The sequence below is a fragment of the Strigops habroptila genome, chromosome 4, assembly GCF_004027225.2.
Source record: "Strigops habroptila isolate Jane chromosome 4, bStrHab1.2.pri, whole genome shotgun sequence".
In the NCBI taxonomy this organism is placed as follows: Eukaryota; Metazoa; Chordata; class Aves; order Psittaciformes; family Psittacidae; genus Strigops; species Strigops habroptila.
Genome location: NC_046358.1, coordinates 82,274,362 through 82,298,526, shown reverse-complemented (window position 1 = coordinate 82,298,526; position 24,165 = coordinate 82,274,362). Strand labels below are relative to the sequence as shown.

General features: G+C 44.2%; 1 protein-coding gene and 1 long non-coding RNA gene across 4 annotated transcripts in view; one reads left to right on the top strand and one right to left on the bottom strand.

The window, feature by feature from the left end:
- The window catches only part of FOXK1 (forkhead box K1), a 54,356-nt gene extending 38,829 nt beyond the window's left edge, over window positions 1–15,527 (bottom strand). For all 3 annotated transcript variants that reach the window (XM_030482186.1, XM_030482187.1, XM_030482188.1), the window contains exon 1: window positions 15,118–15,527. In XM_030482186.1, coding sequence (XP_030338046.1) covers window positions 15,118–15,503 — 386 coding nt within the window. In that variant the 5' untranslated portion in view covers window positions 15,504–15,527. The remainder of the gene's footprint in view (window positions 1–15,117) is intronic.
- LOC115606367 lies at window positions 15,010–18,448 on the top strand. Its single transcript, XR_003990886.1, has 2 exons — window positions 15,010–15,200; window positions 18,043–18,448. It is a non-coding gene; the product is annotated as an uncharacterized LOC115606367 (long non-coding RNA).
- The last annotated feature ends 5,717 nt before the right edge of the window (window positions 18,449–24,165 follow it).

Sequence of the window (24,165 nt, the reverse complement as noted above, 5' to 3'; positions counted from 1 at the left end):
AGCTGAACGCTGGTCAATCCACACCTGACAAGGGATTCATTCCCTTATTTAAAACATAGAAAATACCAACTATAAACGTTAAAATTAATCCAGAAAAATCCTAACAATTTTTTCCAGATGGATTACAAATATCTAAGATTATCTCAGAAACCAAGCTTTGGCATAATCAAAAGAACATCACTAACAGGCTTTTATAACATATACCATTAAGGCAGAGTTTTGGTACTTTGATCTAGGACTCTGTTAAAGCCCACCACCCAAAACACCTTTTAAATATGCATGCCAAGACAACATGGTAGTTACTTGGTGCCCATCCATCAGGCCCAGAGAAACAAAGAGGTGGTGCTATAATTGTACCTCACTTAGCTTCACATTTCAAAACATTGGCATCAGCTTCAAAATATGCCATTCACTCCAAACCAGGAGTGCTGGGCACAGGGCTTGCTATCAGAAGACAAATTCCTCTTTCCCTCTTGAGTGCTCGTATTCCTTTAAAAACAAGCAAGCTGCAGCTCAGCAGCACGTAGGGCAGATTACCTGGAGTACAGCCAGTCTGAAGCATCGCTAGATCTAACTCAAGTCTGCCAGTGTGCTCAATGTATGAGCCTAGAAGGTCTTACCTACACCCACACAAATCAGATGTGATTTTACATCAATATAAATCAATCTGCAGCATCAGTGGCATCCATCTTCTAATCAATATTGCTTAGGGTTTTCTTGGTCTGATTGGTTTTTCTATATTCAAGTCTCCTGAGGGTGAATCCTGGCCCCACTTCTACCACACCATTACAGAAGCTACTCTGTTCTCCTGTGTAGTCCTTAGTATAAACAACTTCATGTCTTTAAGCAAACTGTTAAGACGCTGTAAACTTTTTGCTGTGTGTCATATGGTAAGCCACGTCCTAACCCAACATCACTCTGACAGTCAAGGTCTATCTCATTTACCATGCCTCTAACAACAAATGGAGAAAACCTGCAGTTGCATTCCCGGGGATGTCAACATCTAGCTATCTGCAGAGAACATGCAGTAAGCTGCCCTTAAAGTCTAAAATTAACCATAAAGCTGCCATTTATTTTTCAGTTTGGGAATAGGGAGGTGTTTTAAGTGTCAGAACGAATGGCCTGACATGAAAAAACCTTGCTTTATAGCAAGTCTGCCACCAAAGAAGTGGGCTGGCACGAAGAACAGACGATGCTTCTATTTAAATGAGGTTGGCTGCCAGCACCAGGAAGTTTCACTATCAGCACTGCAGATGCCTGATATCATCTGTAACACACAGCAAGCCTATTATGTTATTTTGTTGTGTGTGTGGTTGTATACATAAAAATAACGAGAGTTAAGAGTCTACAGAGCATACAGCAGCCTGTGTACCCTGCTGCTCTAATCAGGGATTCCAGCCTGTAGAGGTCTAGACCCTATCAACCATTTCTTCACCAGCCAAAAAGTATTTACTTATTAAATTATGAGTAACATTTGTGTGTATCTCACTTTTATCATCAAGTCTTATAACTGCAAAAAACCCTCTCCATGTCGGGCTGATCAATCTGTTAAATTCTTTAGTAGATTGTCAACATTCCATTTTGACTTTGGTTTTTCCTAAAGACTGAAAATTATCAGTATCTGTGATTTTAAAGTAAACAAACAAACCCCAACATGCTACATTTAGACTCCTTTGAAGGCCAAATAGCTATTTAACCCCTCTGGTCTGTATGTTGCTAAGAGGGGCCAGGAAACAAATTGTTTTAGCTTCAGGAAAAAAATAGTGGGTTTTTTGTTTGTTTGGGTTTTTTAATGAAATTATCTTCTTTCTAATGCTGCTATTTCTGTATTTTCAGTTAAATTCATTTTGCTAAATAGCGCTCACCTCCCACTCTTCTATTTTGAACCTCCTTGCCTTCCATAACACCATTGTCCTTTAAGGAGTACATGTCTTTTTCACTGCTTAAAACCCCTGTAGGTCATAACCCTATTAGCATGTTTCAAAGCCTGATCTCTCTCCTCAAAGGCATGCAAGCCTCTGCCACCAAGCGAAAAACAGTGGTCCCCTGCTCAAGAGCCCTGGGATGTTTTCAGAACCCCAAGCATCACCTACGTACACTCCCTTGCTTGAGCTTTTACTGTACCATCCAAAGGAAAAAAGACTGCTGACGGGTATCAGACCCTTGGCACGGTGGTTTTGAGCAGCAGCCTGTCTGTCACATCACAGCCGTTGCACAGACACGTGTACAACTTCACTAACTTCACTATCTGCTAGAGATAGACACTGATGACCAACCAGCTACTCCCTCCTCCCAGCCTCCTTTATGTCAATAACCTGGCTGTTTGAGCAATGTTTAATCATAAACAGTTTTGAACATGCTCCCAAATATAAACAACAGTGAGTAGGAATAAACAGAGTCCAGTACTGAGAATCACATGCTGCTGAACCAGGTAACAGCAAGTAGAGAAACACGGAACTGCTAAAGAACAGAATACAAGCACCTGGTGTTCATTTAATACAACCACTATGCAACAACATGAAAGTATCCAGAACTGAGACCACAGAAGGATTTCAAGGACTAAATGCATTAACATTCTTGGTTCTCTAAAACAAACAGAAAAAAAGGCAAAAATTAAAGTGCCTAGAACACCCACTTAGATGCATGGAAATAAATTACCCTCATTGATTTCATCCCACTGCCATTTACAATGCAGTCATCTCGATTCCCTTCTGTGTTGCTAATCAAGCTAAAATTAACTCTTCTCCTCCTGTTTATCTTGCATGCTAGCACCACAAAAATCAACACAGGGGCAGGCTCCATTGTGTCTCTCCACAAGTGCAGCCCACCTTGCTTACCTGGTAAATGTGTATTTAGAACCTACAGGACCTCTTGTGGGATTTTAACAGCATTCATCACAGGGTCAGATACCTGTATAGACTGGGCAACAGAGTTAGCACCTCTTATAAACCTAGCTGAAAGAATTCTGAACACGTTCTAGTCATTATTGGCCTCTACAGACCATTAAAATGGGCTCCATGAGAGTGAGGATTTCAGTCCTGTTAAGCCAGTATCCATCTTAGAAGAATCAACATCGTACGTGTCACTCCTGCTTTGACAGAGAGTGAAGATGTATCTTAATCCAGCATTTCCACAAAGCCCTGGAGGATTTTTCATTGCCATATTAGGAGGGCACAGAAATTCATTTTATATAGTTGCCACTCTGATAACATTAGCAAAAAAAAAAAAACAAACCCCAAAACATACCATATTTTAGTGTCTGGTTTTAAATCAGCCCCATTTTAGATCCCAGTGTGATGTTTCAAAGGAAAAAAAAGCCAAATCAAAACAAAATCCCAACCCTACCAGATAATACCCATTAAACAAAGCTGAAGTACATCAAACTGGCAGAACTATAGAGCGGAACAGAAGCTTAAAAGAAAAAACACTCAGTGAAGATAAATATTCTTAAGTGTGTGCTTGACAACAGCCATGGTTTTATGCTATTAAAAAATACAGTACACACCACAGTGACAAGCAAGGTTATTCCATCCACCCCCATGCTAACATGCTGTCCCACTAGCTTAATTCAAGCACACAACGAAAGGCAACTTGTATGAAACAAAGTAGGACGATACTCACTTCTATATTCTGCTGTCACCACCCCTGTCCCAAACCTATCCTTCAAGAGGCGGTGGCAAACTCTCCACTGTAAGACTGGTGTGGCAGACACTACATAAGATCTTGGATCAGGAGTAAGTTTTGCTCAGTCCTTGCCAAGGCATAGGAGGAACAATTATCTCACCTTCCTTTAGGACTTCTCACATCCCACTTTCTCCAGCCCCAGGGCAATACTGCTAAACCACAGCTCCCAGCCCCTATGATGAGACATAGTCCCTGGCTGCTTCAAGACCCCTGGATTGTGGCTGTTCTGGCAGCAGCAGGCAGTGAGGAGTCAGTCTGACATTGTTTTCCAGATAAGTCACAGAAAGGCCAATACTAGCTCTGTAACACACACATCTGGCACTTCTGCACCAGAGAAGGCTGCCTAGCCCCCATTCATGACACAATCTCCCTCCCTCCAGACAAACCTTAAGATAAGAGCCTAAGCATGGCTTCTGTTCTACCACAGCAGAGACCACAAGGAGTGACTCAGCAGAGCGTGGCCACCACCAGCATCTCTCACTCCTTCCCTACTTCTGTGAAATCCAAGAGCCCTTCTGAGACGCTTTCCAAGTCTCTGCTGCTCCCACTGATCTCTGTTGAAATGAAAAAGGTCAATATTAACTATTTTCCTTCTTTGCTCATCTTGGCAGAAAGACTCATCTAAGTATGTTTCTCTCTCAATCATAAACCACAATTAACACCTACCTCAGTGCCAAAAAAAAGCCCCACCTGCACCCACGCTCTGGGGAACTTCCCTATAACAGCTTCTACAAGGAGTTCTGTTTTCAATAAGACATTATGCAGTACACCAAGAATTAAATACGTAGTGACAGCACGGAACTCACTGCAGTGCCACACTTGGCCTCTACAAGTAGCACTAGTTATTCATTTCCATACCTAACTCAACACCAGGCATTTTAAGACTTTGCTCAACAGCCATGGAATTTCCAGCTTGCCGCAGATCCTGCCTCTTTCACCACAGAAATCTGGCCTCGGCTCCCACAGGCAACATGCAACTTTGATTCTATCCCTGCTTTCATCCTACCTTCGATCTTCTTGGGAACGCTCTTCCTTTATTACTACAAGTATCCAGATCCTCGGGAAATTTTTATACCCTGGAGAAGGAGGAGAAACTAACTGTTTGAAAAGATCAGTTCATAAAACTCCCTAATAGCCACCACAGAGAGAGGCACTTCTCTCAGCATCTTTGTTGGATACACTACAGCAGTTCGATTCTCATGTAAATCTCATTTGCAATGCCATCAACTTTCTTCTAATGGGCCATTCATCACTGTAGGGTTTGCTTTCAAGGAGCCAGCCCAACTCCTTGAAAGGTCTCACAAGCCATGTAGAAGACTTACCCTTCCAAAGCTCAGGAACTACCTATAAACACATTAGCAAAGGCTGTGCAAAACAAAATCACCCCAGTAAACCTCAGGAAAAGATCCTAATTCCCACATACATATGCCAGAAAAAGCTTGTGTGTGGGATGTTACTAACCTTTGAATTCAGTCAGACTCTCTAAGAGGGCTCTAACACGCAGAGCATGACTATGATGTATTCTCCTTTGAGGCTGGTTCAGTTCATTTAGAAAGTGATTTGAAAGAGCTAATGTGCTATTTATGTACATTATAAAAAACGATCCATATGGAGTTAGACTTTGCAAAATGTTCACTCAAGTCCGTTCCACTCCCTCTGAAGACATTTCACAATCCATTCAATACCCAATAGACGAAGCCAGGATTACTGTTTTAAAAGCCGCTCTGAAGATAATTTGAATGTTTTAAAAGCTGACATCTTCTAGACTCAGAGCCAAATAAATGTTTGGGGCAACACAGAGAATCTCTCACACAAATGCCTACAAAGTGACATCCACCTGCAGCATTCAAAACACTAACATTGAAAATAAAGGTTAGAAAAGAATCTCAGGCACAATCTTCCTTCTTATTAAAGGGGAGGGAAAAAACCCATAATTTTACTGTGATTCAGAAGGAGGAAAATACATACGTGACTAGTTTGTGAAAGACCACTTACCAGGACATGGCTGAGACTGCAAACAGTGTAAAACAATCCCAAGATTATTAAGGTATTTTAAATCCTGCCAGCACGTAGGACTGTGCTGAGGGGTTTCTTCCCTGAAAGGAGTTTGACCAACTAAAGTGGCAATGACTCTTGCAAAACAACAGCAAATATGTAAGTTGCTGCCACAGTGATTTCATTATCTTGGGATCAGGAATTTTTAGAGAGTTGTCATATTACTGGCATATTCTCATGCTCCTTTTCCTTTGCTTCAGTACAGTATACAGAATTAGCGAAACATTTTCTTTAACAGAGGTATCTTACCTGGAAGCTCCATACAAGCTTCATAGTTTGCAATACCAGCTAGAACAGGATTCTAGCCCTTCCCTCCTACTGGTTTTTTTTAGTAAGAATTCTCATATTTGCAGTACTATCTGGTGAAGCACAAAGCAGGATGAAATTGAGAACCTGTGAACCACTTGGAGAAGAGGATACACCGGCTTGTCACTGAGAGACCTCAGATTTAGAATCACTGTCCATTAAAATCATTTTGTTTCCTGAGTTCATTCGGTGGCTGTTTGCAGTGAAGTGTTGATCTGGGATGCTCAACTGTAAACAGAACATGCGCCAGTCTGAACTACTTGATTGCACCTATTTCTAAGAGCCAGTTTGCATATGCCTTGTTTACACAAATTAAAGAAACCCAAAACACTAGCAACACTTTCATTGAACCACTACACATTAGGAATTTTCTCCTAAGAATTCCTATGCCTGAAGAAAACTTCTGTGCTTGCTTTAATAGTCCATAAAGAAAGACATTAGCAGCAAAGCATGTGCCAGCTTTTGACTTCCTCTACAGGTCTTCCCAGTGCTAAAACAGTTTCATTATGGCTTGTCTCATTAGACAGTGTCTAAGGGAGACATGGTAGAGGGAAAGAGATGGTAATTATACAGCCGAATGGACATGACAGAAGGAGGCAAAGCCACCCAATTGCCAGGCTTGTTGACAGTCAACACCCCTTTACGCATGGTGGGCAGGCAGCCAGCCCAAGGTACACCACGTTACACAAGCCATCAAACAATTAAAAAGAAGATCAATAAATAAATAGCTGTTGGCACATTTCCCGCACCGAGAGTCTACCCTTACTAGTTTGGGCTACGCCTCAACCTGCGTATGAAAAGCAAACACATTTTTGGTCTACCCACCAGGTGGAAACAAAATTTGCTTTCTGTGTCTCGTCCTTTTCTCCTCCCACACAATCAGGATTTTGAGTGTTTAAGAGTCCATAGTTCTTATGCCCTCGAGAGAGGAAAGGCCTTAAATTGCTCAACAGCAATTCCTTTAGCAAGTGCACAAACTGGCTCTGCAGGGAGTCCAGTCCTGCTTAGTCAAAATGTTGGTGGCTTCTGTATGTGGCCTTAAGGGAGACGGAAGATTAAAACAGTTTGTGTGGGAAGACTTCCCAAGGCTCTCTGAAGTGGCACAAAGCAGACAAACGGGGTACAGCTATAATGTTATATTTCAGAGAGAAAGGGAGGAACATCCTTTTTGACAGTGCTTAGACCACCTCTGCAAGGTGTTTTTGTCTCCCCATTCTGTACTAAAAGATCCACAATTCAAAAAAAGTGACTTCTACTTGTATGTTAATACAGTCTCACATGCTAGAAGATTCTTGGAACAGGACAGTAAGTGGTAACAATGTGTTTAAAGTCATCTTTCACTCATCCTCCTATCCTAGTCACATAGTATATATTGCGTGAATATATATAGCAGAACCAAAGACTGTCCATCTTTGCTCCCTCAGCTAAGGCAGAGCTCCCAATTAATTTCTTCCTTATTTCTCCCAAACTGTCAAGATGTCCTCAGGCAACAAGAAAATTACATATCTGGTACATTTAAAGGAGGGAGGAAAACCACCACAGTCAGTCACACATACACAACAAAAGAAAACCCAAGAAATTAAACTCGCTTTTAAATGACTAAAAATAGATTGGGCAGGGAGGGAAAGGACTATCAATCACATCTTAACAGTTGCTGAATATTCCAAGAACAGGCTTCTAATAGACTGCTCTCTCAAGACTGCTTGAAATTTTTATGATTAAAAATGCAGAAGGACATGAAAAAAGGAACAGTATGATAACGAAGAGCAAAACACACGAGACAGAAGCGGATGCAGAGTATTAATTAGGCCATTAAGATCTTTAAATGTTTTACTGTCCAATAAAATATGTATTTCATAAAACCTAAGTGCCATGCAGGCGGAATGCACACATGCATTTTATTGAGCTGTTCTCAAAAAACTGAAGAGGTGAATTACTAGCAAAAAACATTTGTGGACAAGAGTGAATAGATACGAGTAAAATTGTGTCTGTACTATGGGAACGAAGAATATACTATTGCATAAAAATTGTCACTTGCTTTTACCTAAGTGAGAGATTTACCTGCTCTATAAGCATCTCACCAATCTACTTTTATAAGGAGTCTGCAGTCAACTGATATAGGGAGACTTCTGGATACTCGAAAACACTATTCAGTGATTAATACTGAATTATTGAGTGAAGTGAATGCATTAAGGCCACACAATAATTTGTACTCACAATTAGTCAATTAACCAAGTCTGGAAGAACCTTAAAAGATGTTTTTTCATAGCCCACATTCAGAAGACAGTTCAGAGGACTTCTCAGGCATTTGCTGCCTATCCTGGACATACGCAATTGTAAGACAACAAATACCTTAACCACCCAATACACTATTGGACTAAGATCTACAGCATATTTAGCTTTCATACTTTTCTTTAAAGTAGGAATCCTGAAGTGGATAGCCTATCCATGAATCTACAACCTTGGAAAACTCCTAGCTGCATGGGGACTGAACCAGAAACATAAAACAAAGCTGCTGTTAGGTATGGCTACGTGTGAGGGAGGCTTCTGTGCTTTGGACTGCTTTTAAGAAAAAGGAAAGAATCTGTACTAAAAGCAAATGAGATAATTCCTCTCCCTTTTCATTAATGTTGCCAGCTCAAAAGCACATGACGTTTTTTTTTAAACCACATTTCCACTTGGTTTGGGAAGGGAAAGATGTGGCTCATCCACATTTAACCAGCAGTAAGGTGAAGTTTGGTCTGCTAAGCATTTTGGGTTATGCTGCCCCATGGCAGAACACCCAGACACTGCCTGCTCAGACATTAGAGCAATAAGGACCTCAAAGTAAATTAGCACATGTCAGAGGAACTGATATGGAGTTGAGTGCCAGTAGGGATACACCCTGAGTAAGACTGGAATTCAGCTGGAGCTAACTGTCAAATCTCAAGCAGTGGTTTAACAAGCACCTAACCAGTCTGTGTCACCTCTGCTACCCACAGTATCAGAGTAGGCCCCCCCCAAGCACTTAGCTGAAGACACTTGGCAATCTCAACTCTCTATAGTTGCTACAAACACTTCTGTCGATAGCAGACACTAATTACTACACATGGGCCAGTAATAAGAATTCATTTGCATGGCCTAAGTAGCAAATTCAAGTAGTTTCCTGTTCTTTACCAACATCCTGTTGCCACATCTACTCCTCCAGGAAACTGCAACACCGAGCAAGAGAATGTAGCATCCCACAGAAGAGCTCTGACGTGAAAGGGCTATCGCAGCACTGTTACTAGGAGCTTGCTTACAAAGAAAACAATCACATTAATCTGGTTGTCATTTATGCTTTCAGTTATTCGGTGCAAGGCTGCGTGTCCCATTTTCTGGAAGGGAAATAGAAAAAAGAAAAAAGGCAAAAAAGCATTATTTTGATTTGTTGCCAGAAGTCAAGACAGACACTGCGCAGTGAGGATGCTCACACAGCTGGCACCAGAATAACCGAGATATGAATTACTACAGATTTCATCATTTTTATTCCTGTTTTCATAAAAGCAAAAACTCTCACACTCACTCATCCCCTAGATTTATATAAACACACATCAGTACCAAGTGGAAGAATCCCACAGTCAGCTAAGCATACATGTCATGACTGAGAGTTTGTTAACACAAGAAGTTACACCAGCACAACTTGAATCTACATTTAAGCCTTTACAGCTGAGACCCTGCACAAGAATGTACAAGACAAGTGTGGCATGTTCTGGTTAAATTAATCTTTTCATAATCAACACATCAGCTAAACTGAACCAAGCTTGGTTTAAAAGAATACATAAGAGAGCACACACTGAGTTTTGCATAGTGTTAGTTTATATTCACAACCTGACTTACAGCACAGCTATTTTTGAATCAACAAATTGAGCTATATTTTCATACGAGAGAAACTTTCCTTAAACATTTAATATAACCCGTGACAAATTGAGCTTAGCCAAAAATTATTACTTGACATTAAGTCCATAATTAAAATCTAGTAATTCTTTATCACTATCTCGCTGTGCAACAAAAAAAAACCTGTTCTCAAAGACAGTCTTTGAAATCAAATAAGGGCATGAAAAATATACGATGAAGCACTAAGACAGCAAATCTTTAAAGAGTTTCTAGTGAGCGTAAAACCACCATCCACAAGTTGCAGCAAAGCAAATGATGCACTTCAAAGAACAACAAAAAAGATGGTTGCAAATGCAGATTATGCAATATTTAAGAAGTAAAACTACATGAGGAGTGATCAGTCAACATACATATGCAGTGTTTCAGAAACAACTAGTTCTGTAGTCGTGGTTATGTGGTCACAGCATTTCCTTCGTATGTGTACGTACAGCTTGCAGTTCCCTCTGAGATGTAAGGATACCACACTCATACACACCATGATGGCATCACCCTAACCACAAGAATGGAGGCCAAGTGGTTAGCAAGCTGATCAAAACACTGTGACATGTTGTGTAGATCTCCATTCTTCTCGATTATATCAATTTCTTTATTTTAATTAGTCCCTCAAGTTACTGGCTAACAGACCGTACAACATCTCCCTCACAGAAGGGAATGAAAAGACTGTTGGATGAAGCTCTCCATTTTCTGCTCGGTTACGAAACGCCAACTGCAAAAACACCTCCACTACCCCCAAATGCTGAAGTGAATTTGTGTACTCACGATGCAGAAAGATTAACGCACGCATAAGAATTTGTGGCATCAACACCTGGATATGTGCTCAGACTAGACTATTGGGCTATTTATTTTTGTCAGGTTTATTAAGCACCTAGGAAAATCCCATTACAAATAAAGCAGCACACTCTTAATAAAACTTCGCATGCACGGTAAGTTGGCAATTTATAATGGAGCTTATATACAAATTTCTTTTCGCTCCATGTTTTAATCTGATTTTATACATCCATATATTTACTTCCATTGTATTTTATGCTCAAACTAAAAAGCTCCTCTATTTCTTCCATTTCCTAAATGCTGAAAGAACTACAGGTTAAAAACTTACTTTTACACTTAGAAATCTCATACTGAAAGTATCCATTTACACCGAAAAACACAAACTTCAAGCTCCATTAATATTGCTACTGCAAAAATACAAAAGGGTCACAGAAGCAATAAGCAAATATCCCATGAAATATTCCCAGACAAGCACCATTTTCCAATCTATTGAGTTTCCAGTTCAGAAAGCTCAAGTGCTATTATCAGGTTATGCTCAATCAACATTTGCAGGTTTTAGTCAATAGAACTTTTGTACTTAGGTGCATTGGAAAACCTGACCCGCAGCTGCTTAAAATTTGGGTTAGCAAGCTTCATTTACAACTGCTTCAGTTCTTTTGGTTCAGGGTGATGGGGGGGGAATATAAATAAAATAAATGCTTATTTTAGTTACTGGAAGTCTCTAACTTGTTATTGTCACTTGAAAAATACTGAGTCAGTTTTGAAGATAACAAAGAAAAAGTTAATAATTCAGCATTAACCTGATCCTGTAAACACTATCAATTTTGGGGAAAAATTACTGTCTTCAGCAGGAAAAAGTACTCCAGCTAATGGCTCCTGCTCTATCTTACATTTTTGCTTGTAAATCAAATCAATGTATTTTAAAATCTAGTGCATATCCTACTGATAGAGTTTCTCTCTTTTTCCTACAGAAATACCCAGATATTCATCCACAGATTTCCAGCTTCCACTAGTGCAGCTAACAAAAGTTCCCAGCAATCCTTAATTTAATTCAAAGCACTTATTTTTGATCTAAGTACTTCCATAATTTCACCTTGATTTATATTTTTAATGCCTGCTGTAGTGTAGCACTCATTAATTAGATTATGGGGCTTTCAGCTGTACTCTGGGCCCTCTACTCTTCCACCCACTTTATTCCTAACTGTCATTAACCTCTAGGAAATGCCCTCCTTGTTGGTCATTACTGTTTAATTATACTTCATAGTAATGTCATCACATCCGTGAAATATAATCTTCCATAACAACACAGCTGTGCAAAATGATACTCCCACCCAGCAGTGAAATTCTGGTTACAGCAGATTATACATGCACACGATGTCGATGGAGGAAATGATACGGAACTTTTCAAAGGCCCTTGACTTTGAACAGGTCTGTTGTGTTAGGAGGTAGCTACAGTCTTCAAGAAAGGTCTCAGAAACTTTTCCCCACTCCTCCAGACAAGTCTCATATAAATTTTAGGAACAGCTACTCCTAAAGTTAGAAGAGGGCTTATAACAATAGAAGTTTTATACAGAAAAAGTGAAGTGAGAAGAAACCTCGGAAACAGAATTTCTAAGTCCAGGATCTACTTTTTTAACAAACAGGATGAATTACATCTGAAAGATGCTTTTTTTTTTTCCTGCTTCCATTCATGATCTCATGATGCACAAGCATCTCATTTGCTTGTAATATAACAGCACCAAAGACTGCACTGGTCCAAAAGAAACAGGACTTTGCACATTTCTGCTACCCTTCACAGGATGTGGGGAAAGGGACAACTATTCAAACAACTGTTCCTTCAGAGATTACCAGCAATAGCTCCCCACATCACAAGACCTCCCATCTAAATCATTCACTGGAATGGCCATTACTTCCTGAAATTCAACATAAACTGTACATTCTGCTGGTACATGGAGAAGGTGTGGCTGTATGAAACAGGGAAGTAGTGTTACCATATAACAATGTTCACAAAAAACTGTGGTTTGTACTGTAAACTCTGTATACTACAGCCTATCTTCACTTCGTCCTGCTTTCGACAGTATCAGTTGGCCAGCAGTAAGCACAGAGGCTTCTCTACAGAAAAGAAATGGAACCAACCAGCCCTTTGTTTTGTTTACTGGGGAGAGATTTGTGTGCGTGTGTATGCATGTGGAGGAGGTGACTGGGAGGGAATTGTCTGACTTTTCAAGAGCAGAGATAACAGTGGATAGGAGAACAGTAAAGCCTCAATCAAGACTGAATACCAAGCTTCAACAGGATTTTTGTTTTCCTGGTCTGGGTTACAAACCCTTGACTGGCCAGTAGAAGGAAAGTAGTTGTTTACCTGTTAGAAGCAAGGGGGCAAATTCCTTTTGATTGATGCAAAACATTTTCCTACTCTGGAAGTCAGAAAGGGAGGAGCACCAAGTTTATTTATGTAGCTCAAGCAGCGGCCAAGCAAAGAGGATGCCTTATTGTGCAGAGTTCATAACTGTACATTAAACTCCTCCTTTTAAAGCGATGAAGAAGGAAAACTGCCGTTCCCATTCCAGGAGTCACGAGCAAATGGAAGGGGAGAGAAATAAGCAACCAAGTTGCTGCTTGAGAGTTTTCGAGCACAATGCTTATGATTAACCAACTGAAGAAACAGAATGACAGGGAGGAGAAAGCTTGCACAGATAAACCCAAAGCCAGAGGGAGTGACAAGAGAAATGCCCTGGGCTTCGGGTGGTCTTGTTTTACAAAGCAAGATTAATTAAACAGCCACTAAAGGACATCTCTTTCAGAAAATGAAACACGCTACAAACCAAAACGCCTCAAAGCGAGCAGCTAGGGAGTTATAACTAAATTACTAAGTACAAAATGAAGCAGCCTGCAGAGGAAATGAGTAATTAAAAAACCCTCCCCTGAGCAACAGGCTGTAGAGAGAGGGATAACTCCAGGACCCTGATGCTCGAGGTAAACAGTACCAAAGCCAAGAACTGCCAGATGAAAACAGATGTTTTATACAAACAACAAAAACCTAATCTTCTGCCTTTACAGCACGTTTTTACTCGGAGATGGCATGAGGCAGAGTCTGCCTGGTAGGACATGAAGAGATGCATGCAGGAATTACATCACCTACCACTACCACACTGCCACCCCTGGGGTGAAGCACTGCAGTCGTTAGACAGTGCTCAGCAACCATAAACAATGTTTTCAGAGGAAGAAATAGATCGTCAACCCCACTCCTCTTTCTGCAAGGGTTTATCTAAAACACAGCACAACCACCTTGCTCCTAGCACAGAAACCCTTCTGCAGCCCACTCCCCCTCCTCAGCAGAGAAAGGACACCTTGGGTGCCTGCTCTCCAGGAGTCCTGGTGAGCAACATTACCCCTGGCCTGGCCGAACTCCCTGTTTGTTCCTGTTGCCCCAGAGAGACACCAGGAACAACACTCAACTTACCAACCCTAACACAAGCACTCTGGCAAACTGTTTTCCCAACTTTTTCCACTAGATCTTTTCCAGGGAAGACAAGCCACGGGAGTAGCAAGTTTTAGCCCACTGACAAGTTGTCTTCTCTCATTTATCTTTCGGAAACACCCTCAAGGTCCACCAGTTGAACATGAGTCTGTTGGCAGGCAGGCATGGAGGACGATGACCATGGGGCACAGCCCACTGAAGGATCAGTCTGTGGCAAGGGGCTCACACTTCTTCCCCAGATGCTGTTCCCTCAGAAGGAGCAGCGCCAGCCCTAACAAACATCACCTCCTTTCTCAGCCATGGATGGCAGCAAGGCTGGGAAGATGAGGACTTCCCCTGTTGATGCTGAGGTGGATCCACATGCCAAGGCAGACACCCCTCACCACCACCTCAGGCCCTCCGTCAGATAAGGGTCAATATGTCACCGCACAGAGGGTATTTTACCCTCCATGACCAACTTCAAGCAAGGAGCCCCTTGCCATCCCCTCAGGCTCTCTGTGGTCTGGGAAGGGCCTCAAGGCCACCTTCTTCACAGGCATCCCCTCACCTTCCTTTGGGCCCTCTGTGGTCAGAGGGGATCCCGCACGATCACCTTCATCAGCAGTGGCCCCTCACCATCACCTCAGGCCCTTCTTCTGGCAGACCCAAAGTCCCCTCCGAGGGGCAGACGCACCTCACTGGCCGAGGGACCACTCACTGTCCCCTTCCTCGGAGGGGGCCCCTTTCCACCCAGCCCCACGTCCCCTCCCGGGGGCGGACGAGTCCCTCTCCGCCCCTTCGGGCCCTTCCCCGGGTCCTTCCCCCGCAGGCCTCGGGCTCTCCCTTTGGAGCGGGCCCAGCCCCGTGGGCCCCCGCCGCCTCCCCGCGGTGCCGCCGCCCCCGGCCCGGCCCGCGTCGGCGGCACTCACTGCGGCGGGAGCTGCAGGGCCGGGCCGCCGCGGCGCTGGAAGGCACCGTCCACGAAGACGCCGTTCTTGCCGAGGCAGCGCAGGTAGAAGTGCGGCTCCTGGAAGCTGAGCTGCAGGTGCCGCCGGGAGATGAAGCTGGAGTGCCCCATGTTGACGTCCACCGAGCCCTGCGAGGAGTTGCGGCCTATGGTGACGGCCGGCTGCCGCATGAGGAACTCGAACTCGCGGCCCTGCAGCCGCGCCAGCACCGGGCCGGCGCAGGCGGCGGCGGGCGGCGCGGCCGGGGGCGGCGGCCCGGGAGGGGGCGCCGCGGCGGGGCTGCAGGGCGCCGAGCGCAGCGCCAGCAGAGCCCGCGCCCCGCTGCTGTCCTCCCCGACTTCGGCCATGTTCCCAGGCAGGGAGCGAGCCAGCGTGCCGGCCTCCGGGGCGGAGCCGGCGGGGCGGGGAAGCGGGGCGGAGCGGGAGAAGAGCCGAGCCCGCCGCCGCCACCACCGCCTTCTTCCCCTGCGTCCCCGGCAGCAGCGCCGGGCCCGGCCGCCCCGCCGCGATTTATGGCGTGGGGCGGGGGCTGGCAGCGGCGGGGCCGCGGCGCCTCCTGCAGGCCTGGGCTGCGCTGGGCCCGCTCCTCGGGCAGGTGCTGGGGGGGCCCCGCCGCCCTGAGCCTGGCAGGAAAATCGCCGCAGAACCATCCCCCTGCGCTGGAGGGCTCCCTAAAACCGCCCCTGCTTAGGGCTTTCTATGGGGCAGGGGCACATCCATCAACCTCATCGCCTGCCCTGTGGTGCTGAGCTGCCGTGTGTGCAGTCCAGCCAAAGATTGCCTGTTCATGTCACGACACCAAAACCCCTCTGCGCTGTCAGGTTGGGGTTTAATCACAACACGATTTTAATAGCCCTGGACTGTTCGCAAAGGCTTGCTAAGGGGAGAGATTCACAGAATCATTAGGGTTGGAAATGACCTCTGGAGATTCATCCCAGATACGCAAGGGTGTGAGTTTAAAACACCTTAAAACACTTTTATAGGGTTTATATATATATATACACACACCTATATATATGTATATCCTCATACAATGATTTTATACTCATAGCTTTATACTCATACAGTTTTATATAAGCTTTATACTCACATAGTTTATACTCACAGTTTTTCATTATAAGGGAATGTGTGTAGGTTGTTTAGCTCATATTACGTTATTTCTTACTTCAAATTACTTTTTATATTTTTTCTATATTATCTGAGTTACTTCTAGGAATGATAAAGCTCATGTTCTTTTGCAACAGCGGTGTGTATTTGGATACTCAGTGCTGTTAGATTATCCAGATTAAACAGGTAAAACGTTTCTGTATAGGCGAGCCGGTAATACATTGCAGAACCCTGAATAGTTAAGTAACCAGAAAATGCCATGAATTTAAGAATCTTGGGAGAGGGAGCAGCCGTAATTGCTTATTGCTTCAGCTCGTGTGGGGAATGCGGCAGCTCGGAGCAAGGCTGCTCAACAGCTTAGAGAAGACGGGGAAAGAAAATCCCATAACCCGTCAAAAGTGCGGAGCAAATTTCAGCTGTGAAGACTGTAATTAAACAAGTTGGAATCAGTCCAGGACCACAAGGTTAACATCCCTGTTCCTGGAACATCTTCCCTGAGATGTTTAATGACTGCTGAGCAGTCGGGACCTGAGTTAGACATCTCACCCGGGACATCATCTTCAGTAAGAATGCTCTTTGCCACTACAGTTCAATACCAACCGAGAGGAAGAAAGAAAAGTACCATCTAACACAGCACCAATACCACTTCCTACGCAGCAGTGTCTCCTCTCCAGCGAGACTCAGCCAAGCCAGGCATGGCAAAAGGTTGCAGTCCCCAGGCAGGAGAGGGAGGAAAAGCATCCCTGGAGAGTGCATGAGGAGGAGGGGGGTGATCACAAGAAGTGGCTATCCCAGAGGCCTGGAATTAAGTTACAGCTGAAAGAGTGCTGGAAGGTGGCGTGGAACAAATAAACAGGGTCACAGCACACAGCAGCAGCATAACCTAGGCCCCTGTGGGGAGCTGCTCTGCTTGCACTCATTGGCGTGAGCTCCTTTTTTGCCCCAAATTGCTCAGCGTCAGCAAATGCTTGTGGTCAGAAACTAAAATGTGGCTATCTGGTAGGTGAGAGCCAGATAACTTGCTGCCTGTCTGGAGAGCTAGCTCAAGCCTTTTGCCTGTTCACACCGGGATGAGAATGCTGTCAAGTGTGCTTAAAAATGGACACCAAGCTAGTAGGGAGGTGTGTGGGGAGCAGGCAGGGTGAGACCTCGTACCAGAGCAGCGTTTGACCTGTCAAAGAAAAAGGGAAAGCAGCACCAGAAAGATTCTAGTCATATCTAAGGCTTTTCTATAACCCTAAATCGTGGCATTTGACCAGAAGGGCCCTGAAAGGGTCAGAAATAGGGTAAGGCTGTTACCAGACGTTGCCAGTAAGTGTTTCCTTAGATGCATGGGAAAACGCGTTGCAGGCAGGCGGGCTGGCAAGGCAGGAGCCAACCCCGCATGGGCAGGAGCGGAGCAGGTTCTAACTATAGGAGTTGCAGGCAGCCCTGTGAACCCATGCAGCCGTCTGATGTGGGGCCAAGAGGCGTGTTGCTGCTGGGGCTGGGTTGCATTACCTCTCCCACATTGGATACAGGCTATAGATTTCTGCAGCTCCGACTGGGGAATAACCCCAGGGCTGGCACGTGAGGCTGGTGCAAAGATCCTTGTGCTGCTCAGAGGCTTCCTGAGCGCCTTGGGCAGACCTGGTGCAGCCTCGCTGCTGCAGGGCTGCAGAGCTGGGATTGCTGATGGGCACGTCCGCACATGTCCTGGTCACTCTGGAGCCACCGAGATGCTCCTGCTGCACTAGTCGGTGAGATTATTTTTCTAACAAGTCTTTTTCTTTCTGCCAGGAAATGTGTTCTGAGTAGAAGTTGCTGCTTAAAGCCAGCACCGCCACTGAGATAAATCCCAGCTTCATGCAAAATACGATCAAGCGCTGTACAGAAACAGGATTCCTCCAAGCTGCCTGATGGGTTGTGCTTTGCATCGTGTCTCACCAGCCCTCCCGCCTGCGGCATCCGTTCTCTAAGCTCCTTGTGCTGCGAGGAACAGAGCGCTCTGCTCGGCAGCCTCCAATGCTCGGCTCGGCTCTAATCCACCCCGCAACAGCATCAAACCAAGGGCCCTTCAGACAAGGAAACACTTTGCGCTCCTCCAGTCAGCTAATCCTGCTTAAAGTCAAGCTGGCTGCCCCGGTGTAAATGCCTGATGTAAATGCACTCAAAATTGTTTGAATTAAATTAATCTCATCCCGTATGGCTGGATTGACTTTAAAGTGGTTCATTTTCCTCGGCAGGGTTTTAGATGGATATGTCTGCAGGTGTGGCCAAACTTCCTGACTCTACAAGTTGCCTACCAAAATATTCAGATGGCTGGGAGCTGCCAGCCAAGTACTATGAGCTGTGGGGAGCAGCCCCAGGGGGATCTGGGGCAGGGGGAGAGAGGACAGCACAGTACTTGTGCCACCCCAGTGATGTGCCCAGGCACTGGTGCATCACTTGGATGTGAGAACAGTACCTTGGCCGTCTCCAGCCATCCAAACTAGCCAGCTGTGGGCTCACTCCAGCCAGGACTGTGCTCAGGCACTAGCATGACGTGACACTGAGACCCTGTACAAGCATGACTGCCTATGCAGTTGCAGAAGTAATCCCTCCTGGCACGTTGTAGCAACACCTAGAGCCATCTTGAGATGCTGCCCTGCTCTGTTACATGTGTGCAATGGAGCAATCTGAACTGGGAGGAGAAATTAAACATTCAAATCAAGCGTCTGGGACAGCGAGAGCAGAAAGAAGCTGGGGTAGAGTTGGCATTACTCAAGAGAGCATTGCAAAACCTGACTGTCCTTTGTCAAATATTTGTTTGGCAGTGTCATCGCTGACTGTCTAAATACAGTGATATTCAGCAGGAATCTGTTTTGCACTATCACTTGTGGGCAAATGAATGTAATGGGTTGATATGGTCACCCAGATACCACCGCATTGGGCAAACACAGATCTTGCAAAAACAGTGATAAAAGGGTACATTTCTGCAGTTATCTGCTGGATGGTGTCCGCTTAAAAACACTTAGTTTCTGTAAGTGAAAGGTTGCGTTTCTAGAGCACTTCATACAGCTGTTGCTCACTATTCCGATGCATGAGACTGAATACATATTTATCAAGCTCCAGTTCAGCGAAGAAGCTGCCTGGCTTCGACACTGCAGGAAATCTGTTCTACCCCTAGACCAAAGCGTGATTGAAAAGCGGCTTCGACAGAAAGGAATGATGTGAGCTGCACACTGGGCGTGAGCCACTTGATGGATTTACCTAGCAGCTAGGCAACACATTGATGCTCACAAGGAAAGCATAGCCATGACCCAGGGAAGGAGGAGGAGAAGAGTGAAGGAAAGCAATTACTCTAAGAAAGACCCTGCTGTCTCTGTGCTAGTCCAGTCCAGCATTTCTCCTGAGTGCAATGCCAATCTGATGGGGTTAAGGGCGATACAGCTTCCACTGATGTAAAATATGTGTTATTAGCAAGAGAGCAAAGACTTCAGGATCTGCATCACACAAATACTTAGATAAAATACAAAAAAGGACAATGTTCCCTCAAGTTCCTGCCCACCTTCCTGCAGCCCTTTTCCCTTTCCATTCCATCAGCCATAAGTAGGCTTTAAACGCATTGGTGGTTTTTGTCCAAAGTGATTTGAAGCAGTGTAAGTGATAAACAATGTGCCCTGTATCTGTGGAGCTACTTTCCCCAATGCACCTGTGCTCAGGAGCAGCCTCACATCTTTCTCCAGCTGGGTGGGTTTTAATTCTGCTGTGTGTCTCAGAGAAATCACAGGACTGTGACACAGGAGCAAAAAGGGGTTTGCACTTATACACATTTCATAGGATTTTCTTCTTAACCAAGCGGCTGCAAGAAGTTAAGTAGAATTCATTGTTTTGAAACATACTCAGGTTCATGATAGTATCTGTCTCACACACACTCGCACGGTGTCTAACCCAGCCTCCCAGGGGATTTCTACCTGTTTTCTCAATTCAATTGCATGACCTGTACTTTTAACCTCGATCCTTACATCTCTCCAGTGACAACCTTTGGTCCTGATCTAGGACAACCCATATAAATCCGCCTGCCTGCAGATGCTACATCCACAACACGGATCTCTGACCAGGAGGGTACCTGTGAGGCTCACAGTGGCATTGACAATGTGACCTGCTACTGAGGGTCTGGGGAGCACAGAGCAGCCCTAATCCCATCTAAGACACCTGTAAATACCCCTCCTCAATTAGAACAGCCTTACAAATCTTTCACAGTGGCTCTGAGCCAGGTTTTAATCCAGATGGCTTGATAAGGAAGGGTTGGCCTGTGGAGGAGGTGATACAGTCATAGAGGAATTCTTTCTTCTCCTGCACAGCTTTTAATCAGCAGAAGGTTGAAGAAAAACCACCACCAGTGAGTCAGAAATGTGGTGGGAGCATTCATGGTCCCTAAAGCTCACGAAAGATACAAACCCACCATTTTTTTCCTAATGCCGATAGGCTGCCATGCTGAAGGGAGCAGTATCAGAGACAGTAAAAGGCACACAGACAGCAGGACCTAGTGCAAGGTGGGCATCCTTAAATCCTGCTTGGCCAAGGCTGCCTCCTGCAAGGTGCTATGTGCCTCATGCTGAGTGCTGAGCAGCACCATCAGTGCCTGATGAGATGGGGCTAAATGAGATACTGCATCTGTTAACTCCCTCCCAAGAGCAGCACAGCCTGGAAAGATTGTTCTTTCTATAGTAATGAATTTTTTCATTTTTAAATCAGCTGCGATCCTGTTTACTGTAAACTCCAATATGCTGGAAATGTTTCTATCACAGTTTATTTAGGTTTCACAGGGGTTTTTTTCTTTTCAAATCACACTTACCAAGAATACATTTTCACAGCAAGTTCTCTGAAATACAATAAAGACCTAGGAACACCTGATGCCCAGACTCTGCCATTCCCTAAGATATTATATGATTTGCTCATTCCCCATGCAGAAATGCTGTCGCTTTTCTAGAATCCAAGCCAGAGCCTGTCTAATGTATGATAACCCATTTTGTAAAGCCTTGAACAAGACCATTTGTTGTCAAGATAATTTTACAAAAGCAATACCATTTCATGAGTGGCTGTTAAAATAATACATAAAATTTACACTGACCTGTGTGCTTTGAGCTTTAAACCTGTTCAGCTAACTTACCTTCATTTTGGCTTGAAACTTAGACCTCAGTGAAATCCATAACACAAGCCAGGTCTGAATTACTTGCTTTACTTGTTTTTGAATGATCTCATTTTCTCACTTTCCATCGATGCAAACAGAGGGAAGAATACTTTTCAACAGCTAAAAACAACTGAGCCAGTAAGTATAAAATCTGATATCAAACACGAAGGATTTCAGCCCAAAAGGAATATGGTTTTGGACTTTTATGAGCAACGGTAGCATATACTGCTTGCTGCTGCGTAAAACAAGCTCCATGCGTTGTCTGGAGGGTTGGAAGCAGCTGATCTTAAACATCTTGCTTTACAATCTGCCCAAAAAGCTAGAGGAACCAGTGAAGCTGCAGAGTTTGCCTTCTACTGTTACAAAACCTATAAAAGCCACAGGGCCTGTGTGTTTACTGTCCTAAGCCTTATATCATGATTCACACCTAAGATGATGCATATATCAGGATATACAGCCAGTGTATATAGCTGTATACAGTTCAGACCCAGACATGGTCTCCAGCGACCCGTGTGGGAACAGCCCTGGACTTCAGCCACTGTGTAGCACCTCAGTAGAGGAAATAAATTGCTGTGACCTATTCTTGGCTTTGGCCATCACTGTGGACTAGCAAAGGCACCTGTAAATCATATTTGCTTTCAGTGGGTCCTGAGCATCCTTTGGGATCACTGGAGCCTCTCATCTGGGGGCAGATGCTGCAGGAGAGACTCTCCTGCAAATATCCCATTGCTTTGCAGACGCTTCTAAAGCTCTCAGCAAACTTTACCATTGATGATATTTCCAGCACTAACGCTGTTTCCCAGTAAAATCCTGGATTAAGTATGAAACTTGCTCCTTTTCCCATTCTGCACCCTCCTTTCCAGTTGGTTGTGTTAGTTAGATCTGTTAGCGCAACAAGGGCATTTGCTGATAAGTGCTGGAAACCCCTGGATTTACAATCATCATGCGTCACTTTAAGGGCACACTGTCAACTTCAGGAAAACTGCTATAAGCAGTTTTACTTACTTACATTACTAATAATACCATAGAGTATTAAAAGTGAAAGGATTTTTAAAATCCAATTTACTTGTCTTTCATCTTGGCTAGTGAAAAAATCAATGAAATGAATCTTACTTTAGTTTAGAGTAATTTTCGCTTACCAGTTCCCTCATGCTAATGCTCCTGCTTTACAGGCAGGAGGGGACGTGTTTACCTGCTGAGAAGAAAACCCCTGTGCATCCTGGATATTGAGAAAAATGCCAACTCTCCAAAAATGAGAGAGAAATAAGAAGGCATGAAAACATGTCTATTGATTTGTTTTATAAATACATGTTTTACAGAAATGAAAGAGTTGCTGAATTTAACCAAAGACCTTTCTTCATCAGCAAAGTAATAATCATGTAAGGGTTTAATGATTGAATCAAATTCAGTTTATGTTAGCAAGAGATTACTGTTACAGAGTAACCTTTGATGAAACTAAGGGTGTTATTTTTCTTTTTAAAAGCAGGATTTAAAAACTCCTACCATTAAAAGTAACTTATCGAAAGTTTGGATCTCAAAAAAAAGTTTGAATTAGCCAAACTAAAAGATAAAAACAGGGACTCTGTAGCCTTCAGAAACACTGACTCTAATCCCAAGGACTTGTTTATGCCTGGGTTATACATTCTTTTGGGGCTGGACAGGGAATCTGATTTGAAACTGATTTAGGTGTTTTGGAAAGTTTATTTTCCATATAGCTCAGTGTGGAGATTAATTTGGTGAATGTCATCTCCCACCAGCCTCCTTCCACCTGCCCACCAGTAGACCTGTTCCATCCCATCCCTGCTCAGCATCTGAACTTTACTGGTCATGCTGGTTTAATGCATCACCTCGACAAGCACAGACCCCAGGGTCTGCTGCTGCAGGAGCTTGGAGCCCACAACCCTGAACACACTGATTTTGGGGACGTGCCAAAGGGCCTTGCAGGGTGGAGCTGTGTGACTAGTCCAGGCAGTGGGGGACCAGGGGTTGTGGCTCTCCCCAGGCTCTCTGAGTCATGCTGCAGCCCATGGTCCCTTCAGCACATTTAATTCCCAGCATGAAATCATAGAATCACAGAATGGTTTGGGTTGGAAAGGATCTTAAAGCTCATCCAGTTCCAACCCCCTGGCATGGGCAGGGACACCTTCCACTAGACCAGGTTGCTCAAAGGTAAATTCCCATCATGGTAATTTGGTATTTTATTCTTTCTCCCTGTCTCCTGGCTGCAATAAATTGGGGTGATGCTATCTCAGTCTTCCTCCGTGCTTCTCTTGGAGCTTTTAGCTAAAATCTAGCATTAGCAAAATGTGCCTCTGGAATAAGGCCTCATAAAATATTGTTAGGATTGCTAGGCAACCCGGAGGCATGTTGGGAGCTGAAAGGAGCCTTAAGTGGGCGTAGCGAGCCTGTGCTGGAGTCTCAGATGAAAAAGAGAGGGTATTCTTTGTGCCTCCATTCTAGCAACACTTTGCCTTTGATTTTCTTTGCAAAGAGGTTAAGATGCACTGCTTCCACACGCACAAAGATACATATCTCTGTAATTGTTGGTGCAGTGGCCTCTACCCTCAGATTAATCAGCTGTATGAGAAATGCACCTATCCAGGGCTTTTCAATATCAATAAAAGTAAAATGAAATTGTTATGGTTGTGAAGATACCCATATTCCAGCTGTTTGCATCTTCTGAGGGCTCCTTTTGCAATAAAGAGGGGCCATGCTCAATAATAACTTGTTTTATGTGGCCACCAAGG